The sequence below is a fragment of the Silurus aristotelis genome (genome assembly GCF_946808225.1).
Source record: "Silurus aristotelis genome assembly, chromosome: 21".
Lineage (NCBI taxonomy): Eukaryota > Metazoa > Chordata > Actinopteri > Siluriformes > Siluridae > Silurus > Silurus aristotelis.
The window spans coordinates 448,830-463,829 of record NC_139594.1 but is presented as its reverse complement, the minus strand read 5'-3'; the positions used below and the strand labels follow the sequence as shown (position 1 = coordinate 463,829).

General features: G+C 44.7%; 2 protein-coding genes across 3 annotated transcripts in view; one reads left to right on the top strand and one right to left on the bottom strand.

Moving 5' to 3' along the window:
- LOC310716786 (keratin, type I cytoskeletal 50 kDa-like) overlaps positions 1-4,097 on the bottom strand; it is a gene marked incomplete at its 5' end in the record, with an annotated part of 4,255 nt that extends 158 nt beyond the window's left edge. Inside the window, 8 exons of one of the 2 annotated variants that reach the window (XM_083524220.1) lie at positions 1-72; positions 212-357; positions 765-839; positions 957-1,082; positions 2,027-2,188; positions 2,619-2,775; positions 2,985-3,067; positions 3,717-4,097. The exon at positions 1-72 is cut by the window's left edge and continues 158 nt beyond it. In XM_083524220.1, the coding sequence (XP_083380346.1) occupies positions 1-72; positions 212-357; positions 765-839; positions 957-1,082; positions 2,027-2,188; positions 2,619-2,775; positions 2,985-3,067; positions 3,717-4,097 (1,202 nt within the window). The remainder of the gene's footprint in view (positions 73-211; positions 358-764; positions 840-956; positions 1,083-2,026; positions 2,189-2,618; positions 2,776-2,984; positions 3,068-3,716) is intronic. The other variant, XM_083524221.1, reaches the window with a different exon arrangement.
- The window catches only part of LOC310716781 (uncharacterized protein), a 25,007-nt gene extending 14,566 nt beyond the window's left edge, over positions 1-10,441 (top strand). Inside the window, exons 4-5 of the transcript XR_014530668.1 lie at positions 3,501-4,266; positions 10,041-10,441. The gene's annotated coding sequence lies outside the window, so the exon portion shown is untranslated. The remainder of the gene's footprint in view (positions 1-3,500; positions 4,267-10,040) is intronic.
- The last annotated feature ends 4,559 nt before the right edge of the window (positions 10,442-15,000 follow it).

Below are 15,000 nucleotides of genomic sequence, written 5' to 3'. Positions count from 1 at the left end.
GTGATCACCTTGGTCCTGGAGGTGGTGCTGGAGGTGGAGGAAGAGGAAGAGGAGGAGGTGACAGTCTTGTTGCTGGGAGGAAATTATTATATAATTATATAATTTATTAACATTGTGTCATTAATAAATTTATTCCTCTAATTTCTCCTTCACAATTTCTTTACAATCCAAAAACACATTAATAGCTAAACTGTAGCTCAGAAACACTCACGTGGACATTTCTCCATCCAGCAATCTCCTGTACTCAGCGATCTCCAGCTCCAGCCTGGTTTTGATGTCCAGCAGCATCTGATACTCCTGAGCTTGGCGAGAAAGATCAGCACGAAGCTGCACCAACTGCTCCTCCATACTCGTTACCTGAAAACAGATCCTTCTCTCAGTCAAGTCAAGTGAAGTTTATTTCTATTGCGCTTTTCACAACACACGTCGTCTCAAAGCAGCTTTACAGAATGTAACAGTGAAGGTGAACGGTGTGTGTTTATCCCTGATGAGCACCATGGAGACTGTGGTGGACAAAAAGCTCATGTAGATGTTATGAGGAAGAAACCTTGAGAGGAACCAGACTCAAAAGCAGAACCTCATCCTCATTTGGGTGACATCAAGAGTGTGATTATAGTCTTTAAACACTACAGAACACTGAAAAGTGAGAACTAACATGAGCACTGGAGTGTGTGATTATGACTGATGATCTTTCTACAGTCTTTGTGTATTCAGTCCCTGAGAAGTACAGAAGTGTTAAATAAAAGAGCAGTGTGAGAGCTTACCTGGCTTTGGTACGAGGACAAGCGCATTGCCCAACGTGCCTTCGTCTCATTCAGTGTGCTCTCCAGTGACGCTTTCTGTAACCATCAGCCAGAAATGGAACAAAATTTAAAGCTCTTAAACTAGCCACTAATTCAACATGCATCAGGCTACAGCAGGAATGATGATGATGATGATGATGATGATGTTCTCACCATGGACAGCTGAGACTGCAGCTCAATCTCCAGAGCCTGCAGACGGGATTTCAGGGTTTTGATTTCGCTGTGAGACGTCTGCAGAATCTCCGTGTGAGTGACCACCTCTTTTTTCAGTGTCTCCGTCTACAAGAAACCACATTATATTCAGATTTATAACCGAGCAGAAGCGAAAGTAATAATAACCATGAGCTTCAGCCGATGAAAAAATGTTTTATACAAATAATAATAATAATAAGAAGAAGAAGAATAAGAAGAATAAACAGCAGAATGTATATAAACAGATGGATAGATAGACTATACTGCCAAAAGATTGTGGACTTTCTTATAGAGTAAACATGTCCACTATTGGGCGCTGTTTTATATTTATATGTATTTTTTTAATTGAAATGTTTATGTCTGGAAATATTGTAAAGGGGCGGAGCCTATAGCTGCTGGGTGGGGCAACAATTTAATTTTGTTCCTGTCTTCCGTGAGAGCTCCCCCATCTGATTCCGCCCACTGGTCACAGAATCGATAATTTAAATGTTCCACCAGAGGGCGCTGCTGTATTCTATTCTGCTAAATATATATATATACACAGTGCAAACTCGATACTCGGGGGGGGGGGGGGGGGGGTTCGCTCTATGACCCTTCGCGGGTCTCAAAAAATCGTGAAGTTTGACTGCTTTTAAAGTTTCTTTTAAAGGGGAATTGCACATGTACTGTAGTGTAAACTCAACAAAAACTGTGAATTACTTTCCATAAATGTTTTATTTACTACTTTAAATGAATAATACAATAATAAAATAGTTTTCAAACATTTTGATGTAATTTATTAGTACAAACTCTGTTTTGAAATGTTACTCCGGACTTTCGCGTCTCTCGCGGCTTCTCGTGAACTGTCAGGTTTTTCGCGAGTTACTCTCAGTCTGGTTCCGAATGAAAAGTCGTGAACTATCGAGGTCGTTAGTGTCAAGGTCATGAGTATCGAGGTTCCACTGTATAATTTAAACATTCTCCATAGTGAAGAAAAGTGTAATAATAATAATAATAATAATAATAATAATAATACACTATGTTGGTCCAACCTCGGCTTTGAACCAGTTCTCCATTTGTTTCTTGTTTTTAGCAGTGATCGCTTCATAATGTTCACGCAGCTCTGCCAGAACTTTACTGAGGTCCTCCTGAGGTGAGGCATCAACCTCCACGTGCACCTGCCCTCCCATCTGCTGACGCGCCAGTGACATCTCCTACAACACATACCTCTATTTATTAATCTCACACACACACACACACACACACACACACACACACACACACACACACACACACACACACACACACACACACACACACAAATAACTGCACAACGTACATGTACATTATACTAATGCAAACGTTTAGGTTTGACTTCATGGCTGCCCTGTGGCATGTGTGTGTGTGTGTGTGTGTGTGTGTGTGTGTGTGTGTGTGTGTGTGTGTATGTGTGTGTGTGTGAGAGAGATAATGACTGGAGACACACCTTTTACAGTTCCTCTTTGTCATTGGAAGTTGTATATATTACTGTTAGACACCAGACTTGTTCAGCCACACACGAGGCACTGCCCTAAAATTAGTAGTGACCTAACTACCATTATATACAGCTGTTACAGATGTTTTTCCTTGTAGCTCATTCCTCACCTCCTCATGGTTCTTCTTGAGGAAAGCAAGTTCCTCTTTCAGGCTATCCAGCTGCAGAGTCAGGTCCTTCTTGGACAGTTTGAGATCCTCCAGAAGCTTCTTCAGCCCAGCAATGTCTCCCTCTACTGTCTGGCGCATCGCTGCCTCGTGCTCGTACCTCAATAAAGGGAGAAATTAAAACACTTCATGAACAGATTGAAAGAAACCCTGATGAAACCTGATATGACACACTAAACTGGTCCCAGATCTCTGTCTCAGGCTGAATTATGGGCGGAGTTACATCTGATGCTGTATATGATGAACTAGCAAGAGCCTGGTTCCTGTTTCAGCTGTATACCAGGTGTCTGAGGAGAAACATCCACTCACTTAATCCTGAAGTCCTCCCTGGTCAGCTGTGAGTTCTCCATGCTGAGGAGCACGCCTCCCTTCAGATGGATTGCTGCATAGATCTACAACACAGTACCAGGGGAACGTTCATTACTGCTTCTCTGAGAAGATGTTTTCACAGATGAGGGTTGTGATGACGGCTCTGACTCAATTCCACTTTCACTCATCAACAATAACTTCTACTTCACGTCTTAATCACAGTGTAATATTACATGCTGGAAGATTTCGTTATTGACCAATATTTCAATTTAGTTTTGAGGACTCTAAAGAGCTCTGTCTCATTTCTACACTAATTTTATAAATTACTTACTAATAAAACGCAGATATCAGATTTCTAATCAGCTGTTGACACTAAATACTGTATTTATTTATTTATTTATTTACTCACTAATTATCCAACACATCTGAAGTCTATCTGAAGTAGATCTGGTTGCCTAGCAACAATGTTCTCACCACATTAAGTGTTTAAACAATTGAAATATTCTATATATGCAGAACAGAGCAGTGATGAGTCATGGGCAGTACTGGAGCAGAGATGGAAAAGAGATGGAGCAGAGATGGAGCACTGATGGAGCAGTGATGGAGCAGAGATAGAGCAGAGATGGAGCAGTGATGAAGCAGTGATGGAGCAGAGATGGAGCAGAGATGGAGCAGTGATGAAGCAGTGATGGAGCAGAGATGGAGCAGAGATGGAGCAGTGATTGAGGTTACCTTGTTCTGAAGATCACTGATGGTGGCCCAATAGGCAGAATAGTCTCGAGCCTTGGGTGCTAACTTGCTGTCAAGGAACTGGCGAATCTTCAGCTCCAGATCTGCATTGGCCTTCTCCAGAGATCGCACCTTTGCCAGGTATGAGGCAAGGCGGTCGTTCAGGTTCTGCATCGTCAGCTTTTCATTTACGATGATCACAGAGTCTTCTGAGCCTGCAGTGCTGTGTCCCACCTGCTTAAACCCAAAGGGTGCAGAGGAGATCCTCACACCAGAACTTCCTGCTCCTCCGTACACGCTGACGGCACGGGATGTGTTCGAGATTCGGCTCAACCTGGAGGATCGGTTGCTCACAGAGGTGCTGGAGTAGAAGTTTGATGTCATGATGCCGTTCTTTTGCTTCAAACTTTTTGGCGTTTGATAAATCGACTCGAAGCACACGTGATGGATCTAACCTTCAAAACTCCTTTTTATACTGGGCTTAGCAGTGGAACTTGACCTCCAGGAATGTCATCCATGTCCTTATAAAAACAACATTGCTACTGTAACACAGGTAAATCCAGTCAGACACACACACACACACACACACACATGCAATCAGTGTCAGTCACAGATGGTCCACACCCTGGAACACCTCATTTAATTGTATAAAGTGTGTTGATGTTTATCTCCACAGGAACACTGCCCTCGCTGATTATACCATTCATATAACTTCTGTAGAATCAGAAGCTCATGACAGTGTTCTTCTACGTTCCTCCTTCTCTCACTGCATGCAGTCGTACATCAAGGGCTTCATTCCACATCTGAACTTCTGTTCATTTGTGTGACAGTGAAAGTGCTTTAAAGCTCATCAACTGAAAAGGAGCATGTGGAGATGTGAAGGTGTAGAGATGTGGAGGTGTGCAGGTGTGCAGATGTGGAGGTGTGGAGATGTGGAGGTGTGGAGATGTAGAGGTGTAGAGATGTGGAGGTGTGGAGATGTAGAGGTGTAGAGATGTGGAGGTGTAGAGATGTGGAGGTGTAGAGGTGTGGAGGTGTGGAGATGTAGAGGTGTAGATATGTGGAGGTGTAGAGATGTGGAGGTGTGCAGGTGTGGAGATGTGGAGGTGTGGAGATGTGGAGGTGTGAAGATGTGGAGGTGTGGAGATGTAGAGGTGTAGAGATGTAGAGGTGTGGAGGTGTAGAGGTGTGGAGGTGTAGAGATGTGCAGGTGTAGAGGTGTGGAGATGTGGAGGTGTAGATGTGTGGAGGTGTTGAGGTGTAGAGGTGTGGAGGTGTAGAGGTGTAGATATGTGGAGGTGTGGAGGTGTGGAGATGTGGAGGTGTGCAGGTGTGGAGGTGTGGAGATGTGGAGGTGTGGAGATGTGGAGATGTGGAGGTGTAGAGATGTGGAGGTGTGGAGGTGTAGAGGTGTGGAGGTGTAGAGGTGTGGCGGTGTGGAGATATAAAGGTGTAGAGATGTGGAGGTGTGGAGGTGTAGAGGTGTAGATATGTGGAGGTGTAGAGGTGTAGATATGTGGAGGTGTAAAGATGTGGAGGTGTGGAGATGTAGAGGTGTAGAGATGTGAATATGTGGAGGTTTAGAGATGTGAAGGTGTGGAGATGTGGAGGTGTGGAGGTGTAGATATGTGGAGATGTGAATATGTGGAGGTGTGGAGATGTGGAGGTGTGCAGGTGTGGAGGTGTGGAGATGTGGAGGTGTGGAGATGTAGAGATGTGGAGATGTAGAGGTGTAGAGATGTGGAGGTGTAGAGATGTGGAGGTGTAGAGGTGTAGAGATGTGGAGGTGTAGAGATGTGGAGGTGTAGAGGTGTGGAGGTGTGGAGATGTAGAGGTGTAGATATGTGGAGGTGTAGAGATGTGGAGGTGTGCAGGTGTGGAGATGTGGAGGTGTAGAGATGTGGAGGTGTGAAGAAGTGGAGGTGTGAAGATGTAGAGGTGTAGAGGTGTGCAGGTGTGGAGGTGTGGAGATGTGAAGGTGTGGAGATGTAGAGATGTGGAGGTGTGGAGGTGTAGAGGTGTGGAGGTGTAGAGGTGTGGCGGTGTGGAGATATAAAGGTGTAGAGATGTGGAGGTGTGGAGGTGTAGAGGTGTAGATATGTGGAGGTGTAGAGGTGTAGATATGTGGAGGTGTAAAGATGTGGAGGTGTGGAGATGTAGAGGTGTAGAGATGTGAATATGTGGAGGTTTAGAGATGTGAAGGTGTGGAGATGTGGAGGTGTGGAGGTGTAGATATGTGGAGATGTGAATATGTGGAGGTGTGGAGATGTGGAGGTGTGCAGGTGTGCAGATGTGGAGGTGTGGAGATGTGGAGGTGTGGAGATGTAGAGATGTGGAGATGTAGAGGTGTAGAGATGTGGAGGTGTAGAGATGTGGAGGTGTAGAGGTGTGGAGGTGTAGAGATGTGGAGGTGTAGAGGTGTGGAGGTGTGGAGATGTAGAGGTGTAGATATGTGGAGGTGTAGAGATGTGGAGGTGTGCAGGTGTGGAGATGTGGAGGTGTAGAGATGTGGAGGTGTGGAGGTGTGGAGATGTAGAGGTGTAAAAATGTGGAGGTGTAGAGGTGTGGAGGTGTAGAGGTGTGGAGGTGTAGAGGTGTAGAGATGTGGAGGTGTAGAGGTGTGGAGATGTGGAGGTGTAGATGTGTGGAGGTGTGGAGGTGTAGAGGTGTGGAGGTGTAGAGGTGTAGATATGTGGAGGTGTAGAGATGTGGAGGTGTGGAGATGTGGAGGTGTAGAGATGTGGAGGTGTGCAGGTGTGGAGGTGTGGAGATGTGGAGGTGTGGAGATGTAGAGATGTGGAGGTGTGGAGGTGTGGAGGTGTAGAGGTGTGGAGGTGTAGAGGTGTGGCGGTGTGGAGATATAAAGGTGTAGAGATGTGGAGGTGTAGAGGTGTAGATATGTGGAGGTGTAGAGGTGTAGATATGTGGAGGTGTGGAGATGTAGAGGTGTAGAGATGTGAATATGTGGAGGTTTAGAGATGTGAAGGTGTGGAGATGTGGAGGTGTGGAGGTGTAGATATGTGGAGATGTGAATATGTGGAGGTGTGGAGATGTGGAGGTGTAGAGATGTGGAGGTGTAGAGATGTGGAGGTGTGGAGATGTGGAGGTGTGGAGGTGTAGATATGTGGAGATGTGAATATGTGGAGGTGTGGAGATGTAGAGGTGTAGAGATGTGGAGATGTGAATATGTGGAGGTGTAGAGGTGTAGAGATGTGGAGGTGTAGAGATGTGGAGGTTTAGAGATGTGGAGGTTTAGAGATGTGGAGGTGTGGAGATGTGGAGGTGTAGAGGTGTAGATATGTGGAGGTGTGAAGATGTAGAGGGGTAGAGATGTAGAGGTGTGGAGGTGTAGAGGTGTAGATATGTGGAGGTGTAGAGGTGTAGAGATGTGGAGGTGTAGAGGTGTAGATATGTGGGGGTGTAGAGATGTAGAGATGTGGAGGTGTAGAGATGTTGAGGTGTGAATATGTGGTGGTGTAGAGGTGTAGAGATGTGGAGGTGTGGAGGTGTAGAGATGTGGAGATGTGGAGGTGTAGAGGTGTGGAGATGTGAATATGTGGAGGTGTAGAGATGTGGAGGTGTAGAGATGTGGAGGTGTAGAGATGTGGAGGTGTGGAGATGTAGAGGTGTAGAGATGTGGAGGTGTAGAGATGTGGAGGTGTGGAGGTGTAGAGATGTGGAGATGTGGAGGTGTGGAGATGTGAATATGTGGAGGTGTAGAAATGTGGAGGTGTGGAAATGTAGAGGTGTAGAGATGTGGAGGTGTAGAGATGTGGAGGTGTGGAGATGTAGAGGTGTAGAGATGTGGAGGTGTGGAGGTGTAGAGATGTAGAGATGTGGAGGTGTAGAGATGTGGAGGTGTAGAGATGTGGAGGTGTAGAGATGTGGAGGTGTAGAGGTGTGGAGGTGTAGAGGTGTGGCGGTGTGGAGATATAGAGGTGTAGAGATGTGGAGGTGTGGAGGTGTAGATGTGTGGAGGTGTAGAGGTGTGGAGATGTGGAGGTGTAGAGATCTGGAGGTGTAGAGATGTGGAGGTGTAGAGGTGTGGAGGTGTAGAGGTGTGGAGGTGTAGAGGTGTGGCGGTGTGGAGATATAGAGGTGTAGAGATGTGGAGGTGTGGAGGTGTAGAGGTGTAGATGTGTGGAGGTGTAGAGGTGTGGAGATGTGGAGGTGTAGAGATGTGGAGGTGTAGAGGTGTGGAGGTGTAGAGGTGTGGAGGTGTAGAGGTGTGGAGGTGTGGAGGTGTAGAGGTGTAGAGATGTGGAGGTGTAGAGGTGTGGAGGTGTAGAGATGTGGAGGTGTAGAGATGTGGAGGTGTAGAGGTGTGGAGGTGTAGAGGTGTAGATATGTGGAGGTGTAGAGATCTGGAGGTGTAGAGGTGTGGAGGTGTAGAGGTGTGGAGGTGTAGAGGTGTGGAGGTGTAGAGATGTAAAGGTGTAGAGGTGTGGAGGTGTAAAGGTGTGGAGGTGTAGAGGTGTGGCGGTGTGGAGATATAGAGGTGTAGAGATGTGGAGGTGTAGAGGTGTAGATATGTGGAGGTGTAGAGGTGTGGAGGTGTAGAGGTGTGGAGGTGTAGAGATGTGGAGGTGTAGAGGTGTGGAGGTGTAGAGGTGTGGAGGTGTAGAGGTGTAGAGGTGTGGAGGTGTGGAGGTGTAGAGGTGTGGAGGTGTAGAGGTGTGGAGGTGTGGAGGTGTACAGGTGTAGAGGCGTGGAGGTGTAGAGGTGTGGAGGTGTGGAGGTGTACAGGTGTAGAGGCGTGGAGGTGTAGAGGCGTGGAGGTGTAGAGGTGTGGAGATGTGGAGGTATGGAGGTGTGGAGGTGTAGAGGTGTGGAGGTGTGGAGGTGTAGAGGTGTAGAGGTGTGGAGGTGTAGAGGTGTAGAGGTGTGGAGGTGTACAGGTGTGGAGGTGTGGAGGTGTAGAGGTGTGGAGGTGTAGAGATGTGGAGGTGTAGAGATGTGGAGGTGTGGAGGTGTAGAGATGTGGAGGTGTAGAGGTGTGGAGGTGTAGAGATGTGGAGGTGTAGAGGTGTGGAGGTGTAGAGGTGTGGAGGTGTAGAGATGTGGAGGTGTAGAGGTGTAGATATGTGGAGGTGTAGAGATCTGGAGGTGTAGAGGTGTGGAGGTGTAGAGGTGTGGAGGTGTGGAGGTGTAGAGGTGTGGAGGTGTACAGGTGTGGAGGTGTAGAGGTGTAGAGGTGTGGAGGTGTAGAGGTGTGGAGGTGTAGAGGTGTGGAGGTGTGGAGGTGTAGAGGTGTGGAGGTGTACAGGTGTGGAGGTGTAGAGGTGTGGAGGTGTACAGGTGTGGAGGTGTAGAGGTGTAGAGGTGTGGAGGTGTGGAGGTGTAGAGGTGTGGAGGTGTAGAGGTGTAGAGGTGTAGAGGTGTGGAGGTGTGGAGGTGTAGAGGTGTGGAGGTGTACAGGTGTGGAGGTGTAGAGGTGTAGAGGTGTGGAGGTGTAGAGGTGTGGAGGTGTAGAGGTGTGGAGGTGTACAGGTGTGGAGGTGTAGAGGTGTGGAGGTGTACAGGTGTGGAGGTGTAGAGGTGTAGAGGTGTGGAGGTGTGGAGGTGTAGAGGTGTGGAGGTGTAGAGGTGTGGAGGTGTAGAGGTGTGGAGGTGTACAGGTGTGGAGGTGTAGAGGTGTAGAGGTGTGGAGGTGTGGAGGTGTAGAGGTGTAGAGGTGTGGAGGTGTAGAGGTGTGGAGGTGTGGAGGTGTAGAGGTGTGGAGGTGTAGAGGTGTGGAGGTGTAGAGGTGTAGAGGTGTAGAGGTGTGGAGGTGTACAGGTGTGGAGGTGTAGAGGTGTAGAGGTGTGGAGGTGTAGAGGTGTGGAGGTGTAGAGGTGTAGAGGTGTAGAGGTGTGGAGGTGTGGAGGTGTAGAGGTGTGGAGGTGTGGAGGTGTAGAGGTGTGGAGGTGTAGAGGTGTGGAGGTGTAGAGGTGTAGAGGTGTGGAGGTGTAGAGGTGTGGAGGTGTGGAGGTGTACAGGTGTGGAGGTGTAGAGGTGTAGAGGTGTGGAGGTGTGGAGGTGTAGAGGTGTGGAGGTGTGGAGGTGTAGAGGTGTGGAGGTGTAAAGCCAGAGAAAAAGTCCAACTGAATTAATGAATCCTCTCTGACCAGACTGAGTGAGATCTTAAATACTGAGTATGAACTGGGTCTCACATAGACTCTCTCACACACACACACACACACACACACACACACACACACACACACACACACACACACACACACACACACACACACACACACACACACACACACACACACAAGGCAAATTATGTTAATTATTTTCACCATAATTTTTTTTGCCATATTCCGACTTTATTTCTCACAGTTGAAAATGAAATCGACTACAATCAAGAGAATCACATGGTATTAAACTGAGCCTCTGATCCCTGGAGAAAACTCCAACAATCAGCTCTGGAGGAGACGGAACAAGTCCCACAACATGGTCACTGGTGGATCACCAAACATGTTGGATGTTTATGAGAAATAAAGTCAGAATTATGAGAAAAAACTTGAATTGAAATGATCATGTGGTGGAAACAGACTTCCACAGGATTCAGGCCAAAACTAAACAACCGAACATTTGGGATCATTTCAAACTCTAATATAAAGAAATCACTGTACAGTGCGTTTACTTTTTACAGCAATCAGAAATTTATTTTTATATTTTTATTTATGGTTTAATATATATATATATATTTGTATTTGCATTTTGATGTAATATGACAATTAAATGCACTAAATGTGTTTAGATTCTATTTTTAAAAACAATTTCAGCAATAAAATAAATATTTCTAAAAAAGGTATCAAATGATGTTCATTTGTTTATTTATTGTTGATCTTTAATAAAGAAAAAAAATTTCTTATCTAATTACTCCATTAATCACTGGAATCAGTAGAAATATTAACGTATTGAAGTGTTTCATTTAATAGGTATATGTGTGTGTGTGTGTGTGTGTGTGTGTGTGTGTGTGTGTGTGTGTGTGTGTGTGTGTGTGTGTGTGTTGTTTTAATTTAATAGGTATATATGTGTGTGTGTGTGTGTGTGTGTGTGTGTGTGTTGTTTTAATTTAATAGGTATGTGTGTGTGTGTGTGTGTGTGTGTGTGTGTGTGTGTGTTGTTTCCATTTAATAGGTATGTGTGTGTGTGTGTGTGTGTGTGTGTGTTTAAATTGTTTAAATGTGTGTGCATATGTATGTATGTGAGAGAGAGAAAATAGGGGTGACAGGGAGAGAGAGCGAGAGAGCGAGAGAGAGAGAGAGAGAGAGCGAGAGAGAGAGCGAGAGAGAGAGAGAGAGAGAGAGAGAGAGAGAAGAGAAGGATATGGATTATTAAATCTCTTTATTGTTGTGTGAAAGTTAGTCACTGTGCAGTCGGGACTCTGGTGAGATTCATACGGAAGCGCAGTGCTTTCACAAGGAAAAAAAAAATCACAGCAAGGATCTCATAATTATAATTTATTATCTCATAATTATGAGATAAGTGGGGCAGTCTGTTTTAGCGCATAACACCGGATCTGACGTTACTGCATTTTCTGCTCTGAAGCGCCTCATTGAGCAACAGTGGAGATGGAGAAGCTCTCATATGGTTTATCTTGATAACTGTATGTGTTAGTGTTAAGATGGTTCTCACACTGGTTCTCTAAACACATTCCTGTTATCTGTTCAGTGTCTACAGGGTCTTTACCATGTGAGTATGTGAGGTCTACAGGAAGTCTTTATCTGGACTCACACATCTCTAGTTATTATTGTCTTCTTACCCAATCAGGAACAGTTTTAGCTCAGGTTTTTTTATATATATATAATTGTCTGTTATCTGCATTAAACTAAAGAAGAACATTTGCTGTGTGCCGTGTGATTCTTCTCTGATCAGAAAAGACACCACGGGCAGCGTAGATCACATGGAATACATGGAAAACATGGAAAACACATTCTGACTGTCCACTTGATAAAAGTTTGTTTATATTCCGTTTATATTCAACGGACACTGCAGTATGGGACTTACATGAGACAATAACACTTCACCAAACACAGCATCGGGACGCTGCGCTCATTGTGGTAGGAGATTTTAACAGTGCCAACCTCAAGTGCACACTACTGAACTTTTGGCAGCACATCACCTGCCCCACCAGGGGCGAAAGGACACTGGACCACTGTTACACACTATTTAAGAACGGCTACAAGGCACAATCACATTCATCGTTCGGGAAATCTGACCATGCCGCTGTCTTCCTCATGCCTGTTTACAAACAAAAAAGCAGGAAACAGGAAGCTCCGGTTCAGAGGGAGGTCGCCCACTGGACTGACCAATCGGTGGCCGCTCTGCAGGACGCTTTAGATGATGCAGACTGGGACATGTTGAGGTGTATGGACGAGCACGGGGCTGCGTCTTACAGTGTACGCAGAGCGGTGACGAAGGCAAAGCGGTGCTATGGGAGGACACTAGAGTCACAGTTCCAACATGGTGGCTCTAGGAGCCTTTGGCAGGGACTAAGAAACATCACAGACTATAGAACGCCATCTTCTAGAATGGGGAATGCGGACGCTTCTCTGGCAGACAAGCTAAACATAATTTGTGCTTACTTCGAGGCTGCAGCTAACCACGCTAGCGGCGCTAGTGGCAGTTCAGCCACAACACCATAATCCCCTTTATGCTTACCTTTAAGTTAGAGGGCTTGGGACTTGGGAGCCCGCCGCTGTGTCAATGGATCTCCAACTTCCTGACAGACAGACCACAAGCCGTACGGGTGGGCAAACACACTTCATCCACCCTCACCCTCAGCACTGGATCTCCCCAGGGTTGTGTTCTGAGCCCCCTGATGTACTCACTGTACACATATGATAATAAAAAAGGGCAGCCAGCAGACGTTTATCTGAATAAGAGCCAACATGTCTGCGGTGTGGACTTATTTCAATATCTCGGAGAAAGACCCACAGAGAGCGATGTGCAAAACATGCAATGCTGAAATTCAAGGTTGTGTATCTACAAAGAGTTTCTCCACGTCGGGTTTAATTTATCACCTGAAATCCAAACATCCCAATTGCCATTCTAAATATGAGAAGAACGCGGCGCAGAAAAGTAAAGTCAATCTGAGCATGCGCACCCCGTCTGTAGAGGACGTTTTTGAAAAGGCAAAAAAGTTTTCCAGTGATGGTGCCGAGGCAAAAGGCATAAAACACAAAAAATTATGAAATTCATTGCCTCAGATCAGTGGTCAGGCGATCGACAGGTTAATCTTTAAAACATTCCCTGTAGATCCCGAAAATAATAATTATTATAATATAATATAATGTGTGTATGTGTGTGCGTGAGCTGTGAGTGAAGGTGAACAGCAACAAGTGACGCCAGCCAGGTTGTTACCCTCAAGATGTCGGCTCACGCTAAGAAAAGTTGTTGTTTTTCATTGTTTGTGGAGATTAACAAGTTAAAAATAAATTGCACTGATTAAATAATTGTTTTTGTTTTCTTATTTGACGTATACACTACAATTTCACATTGCCTAATATAAATATTTACAGAATAGTTTTATTCTTCTGATTATCAGTACCAGCTATTCAAAATATATAATTTAGTGCATTTTACAATGCAAGAAAGTTGAGCAGAATTAAGTTCAAGTTATCGTTGGTGTGGCCCTCTGACACAATTCAAGTTTCTGATGTGGCCTCTTGTTAATTAATTACCCACCAACATTAATTGCCCACCGCTGCTATAGATCATGATCTCCTCCTAGATTGCTTACAGAATTGTATAGACTTAAATGGAGAGCTATCAGGTTAATGCAAGTGAATTATGGGGTTCCACAAAGTTCAGTTCTAGGACCATTGCTTTTTACAATATACATGCTTCCCTTAGGAAATATTATTAGAAGGCATGGAATTAGCTTCCATTGTTATGCTGATGATACCCAGCTATATATTTCATCAAAACCAGACAATACGCTCAATTAGCTCGCATAACTGAGTGTGTTAAAGAAATAAATTCTATTAAATTCTGATAAGACAGAGATTTTGCTCATCGGCCCAAAAACCAGTACACAGAAGCTCCAGCATCTCAACCTGCATTTAGACGGATGTTCTGTAACCACTAGTTCAACAGTAAAAGATCTGGGAGTTATTTTAGAGCAACTTGTCTTTTAATAATCACATCAATCAAGTTACAAAAACAGCCTTCTTTCACCTTAGAAATATTGCTAAGATAAGAAACATGTTATCTATATCTGATGCAGAGAAGCTCGTCCATGCGTTCATGACCTCCAGACTGGACTACTGTAATGCATTACTAGGTGGATGTCCTGCATCATTAATAAACAAGCTACAGTTAGTTCAGAATGCAGCAGTCAGAGTCTCACAAGGTCGAGAAAATATGATCATATAACCCCAATCTTCTCATCCCTACACTGGCTTCCTGTTAAGATTCAAATCCACTACAAACTACTGCTACTTACCTACAAAACACTAAATGGTTTATCTCCATGTATCTCCAGTCTTCTAACACGCTACAATCCGTCACGCTCCCTGAGATCTCAAAACTCTGGACTTCTAGTAGTTCCTAGAATAGCAAAGTCCACTAAAGGTGGTAGAACATTCTCACATTTAGCTCCTAAACTCTGGAATAGTCTTTCTGACAGTGTTCGGGGTTCAGACACACTCTCCCAGTTTAAGTGCAGATTAAAGACGTATGTTTTTAGCGAGTTCTACACATAACACACATCACATCATAACCTTGTGCTCCAGAACATCTGATCACATCACATTATCAACTTGTGCTGTTAATATCATGAACAGCAGCTACGCTAATTCCTCTCCACTGCTTCTCTTTCTCTGTGTGTGGATGTGTATGTATGTGTGTGTGTGTATATATATATATATATATATATATATATATATATATATATATATGTGTATGTATGCATGTATGTATGTATGTATGTGTGTGTGTGTGTGCATGTATGTGTGTTTTTGATTTGTGTTTTTGATTTGTGTTTGTGTGTGTGCGTGTTTGTGTGCACATGTGTGTATATAAATGTGTTTGTGTGTGCATGTGTGTATTTTTTATTTGTGTCTGTATGTATGTGTGTATGTATTTACAGAATCTCACAAAAGTGAGTACACCCCTCACATTTGGTGTAATGTTGCCATGTTGGTATAATCTTCTCAAGGGACAATACAATAGAAATGAAACTTGGATATATTTTAGCGTAGTCAATGTGCAGCACTACAGATTTACTGTCCTCTACAAATACAGTGCATCTGCATTCTTTTCCTTGAAATTTACTGCAGCTTTTTCA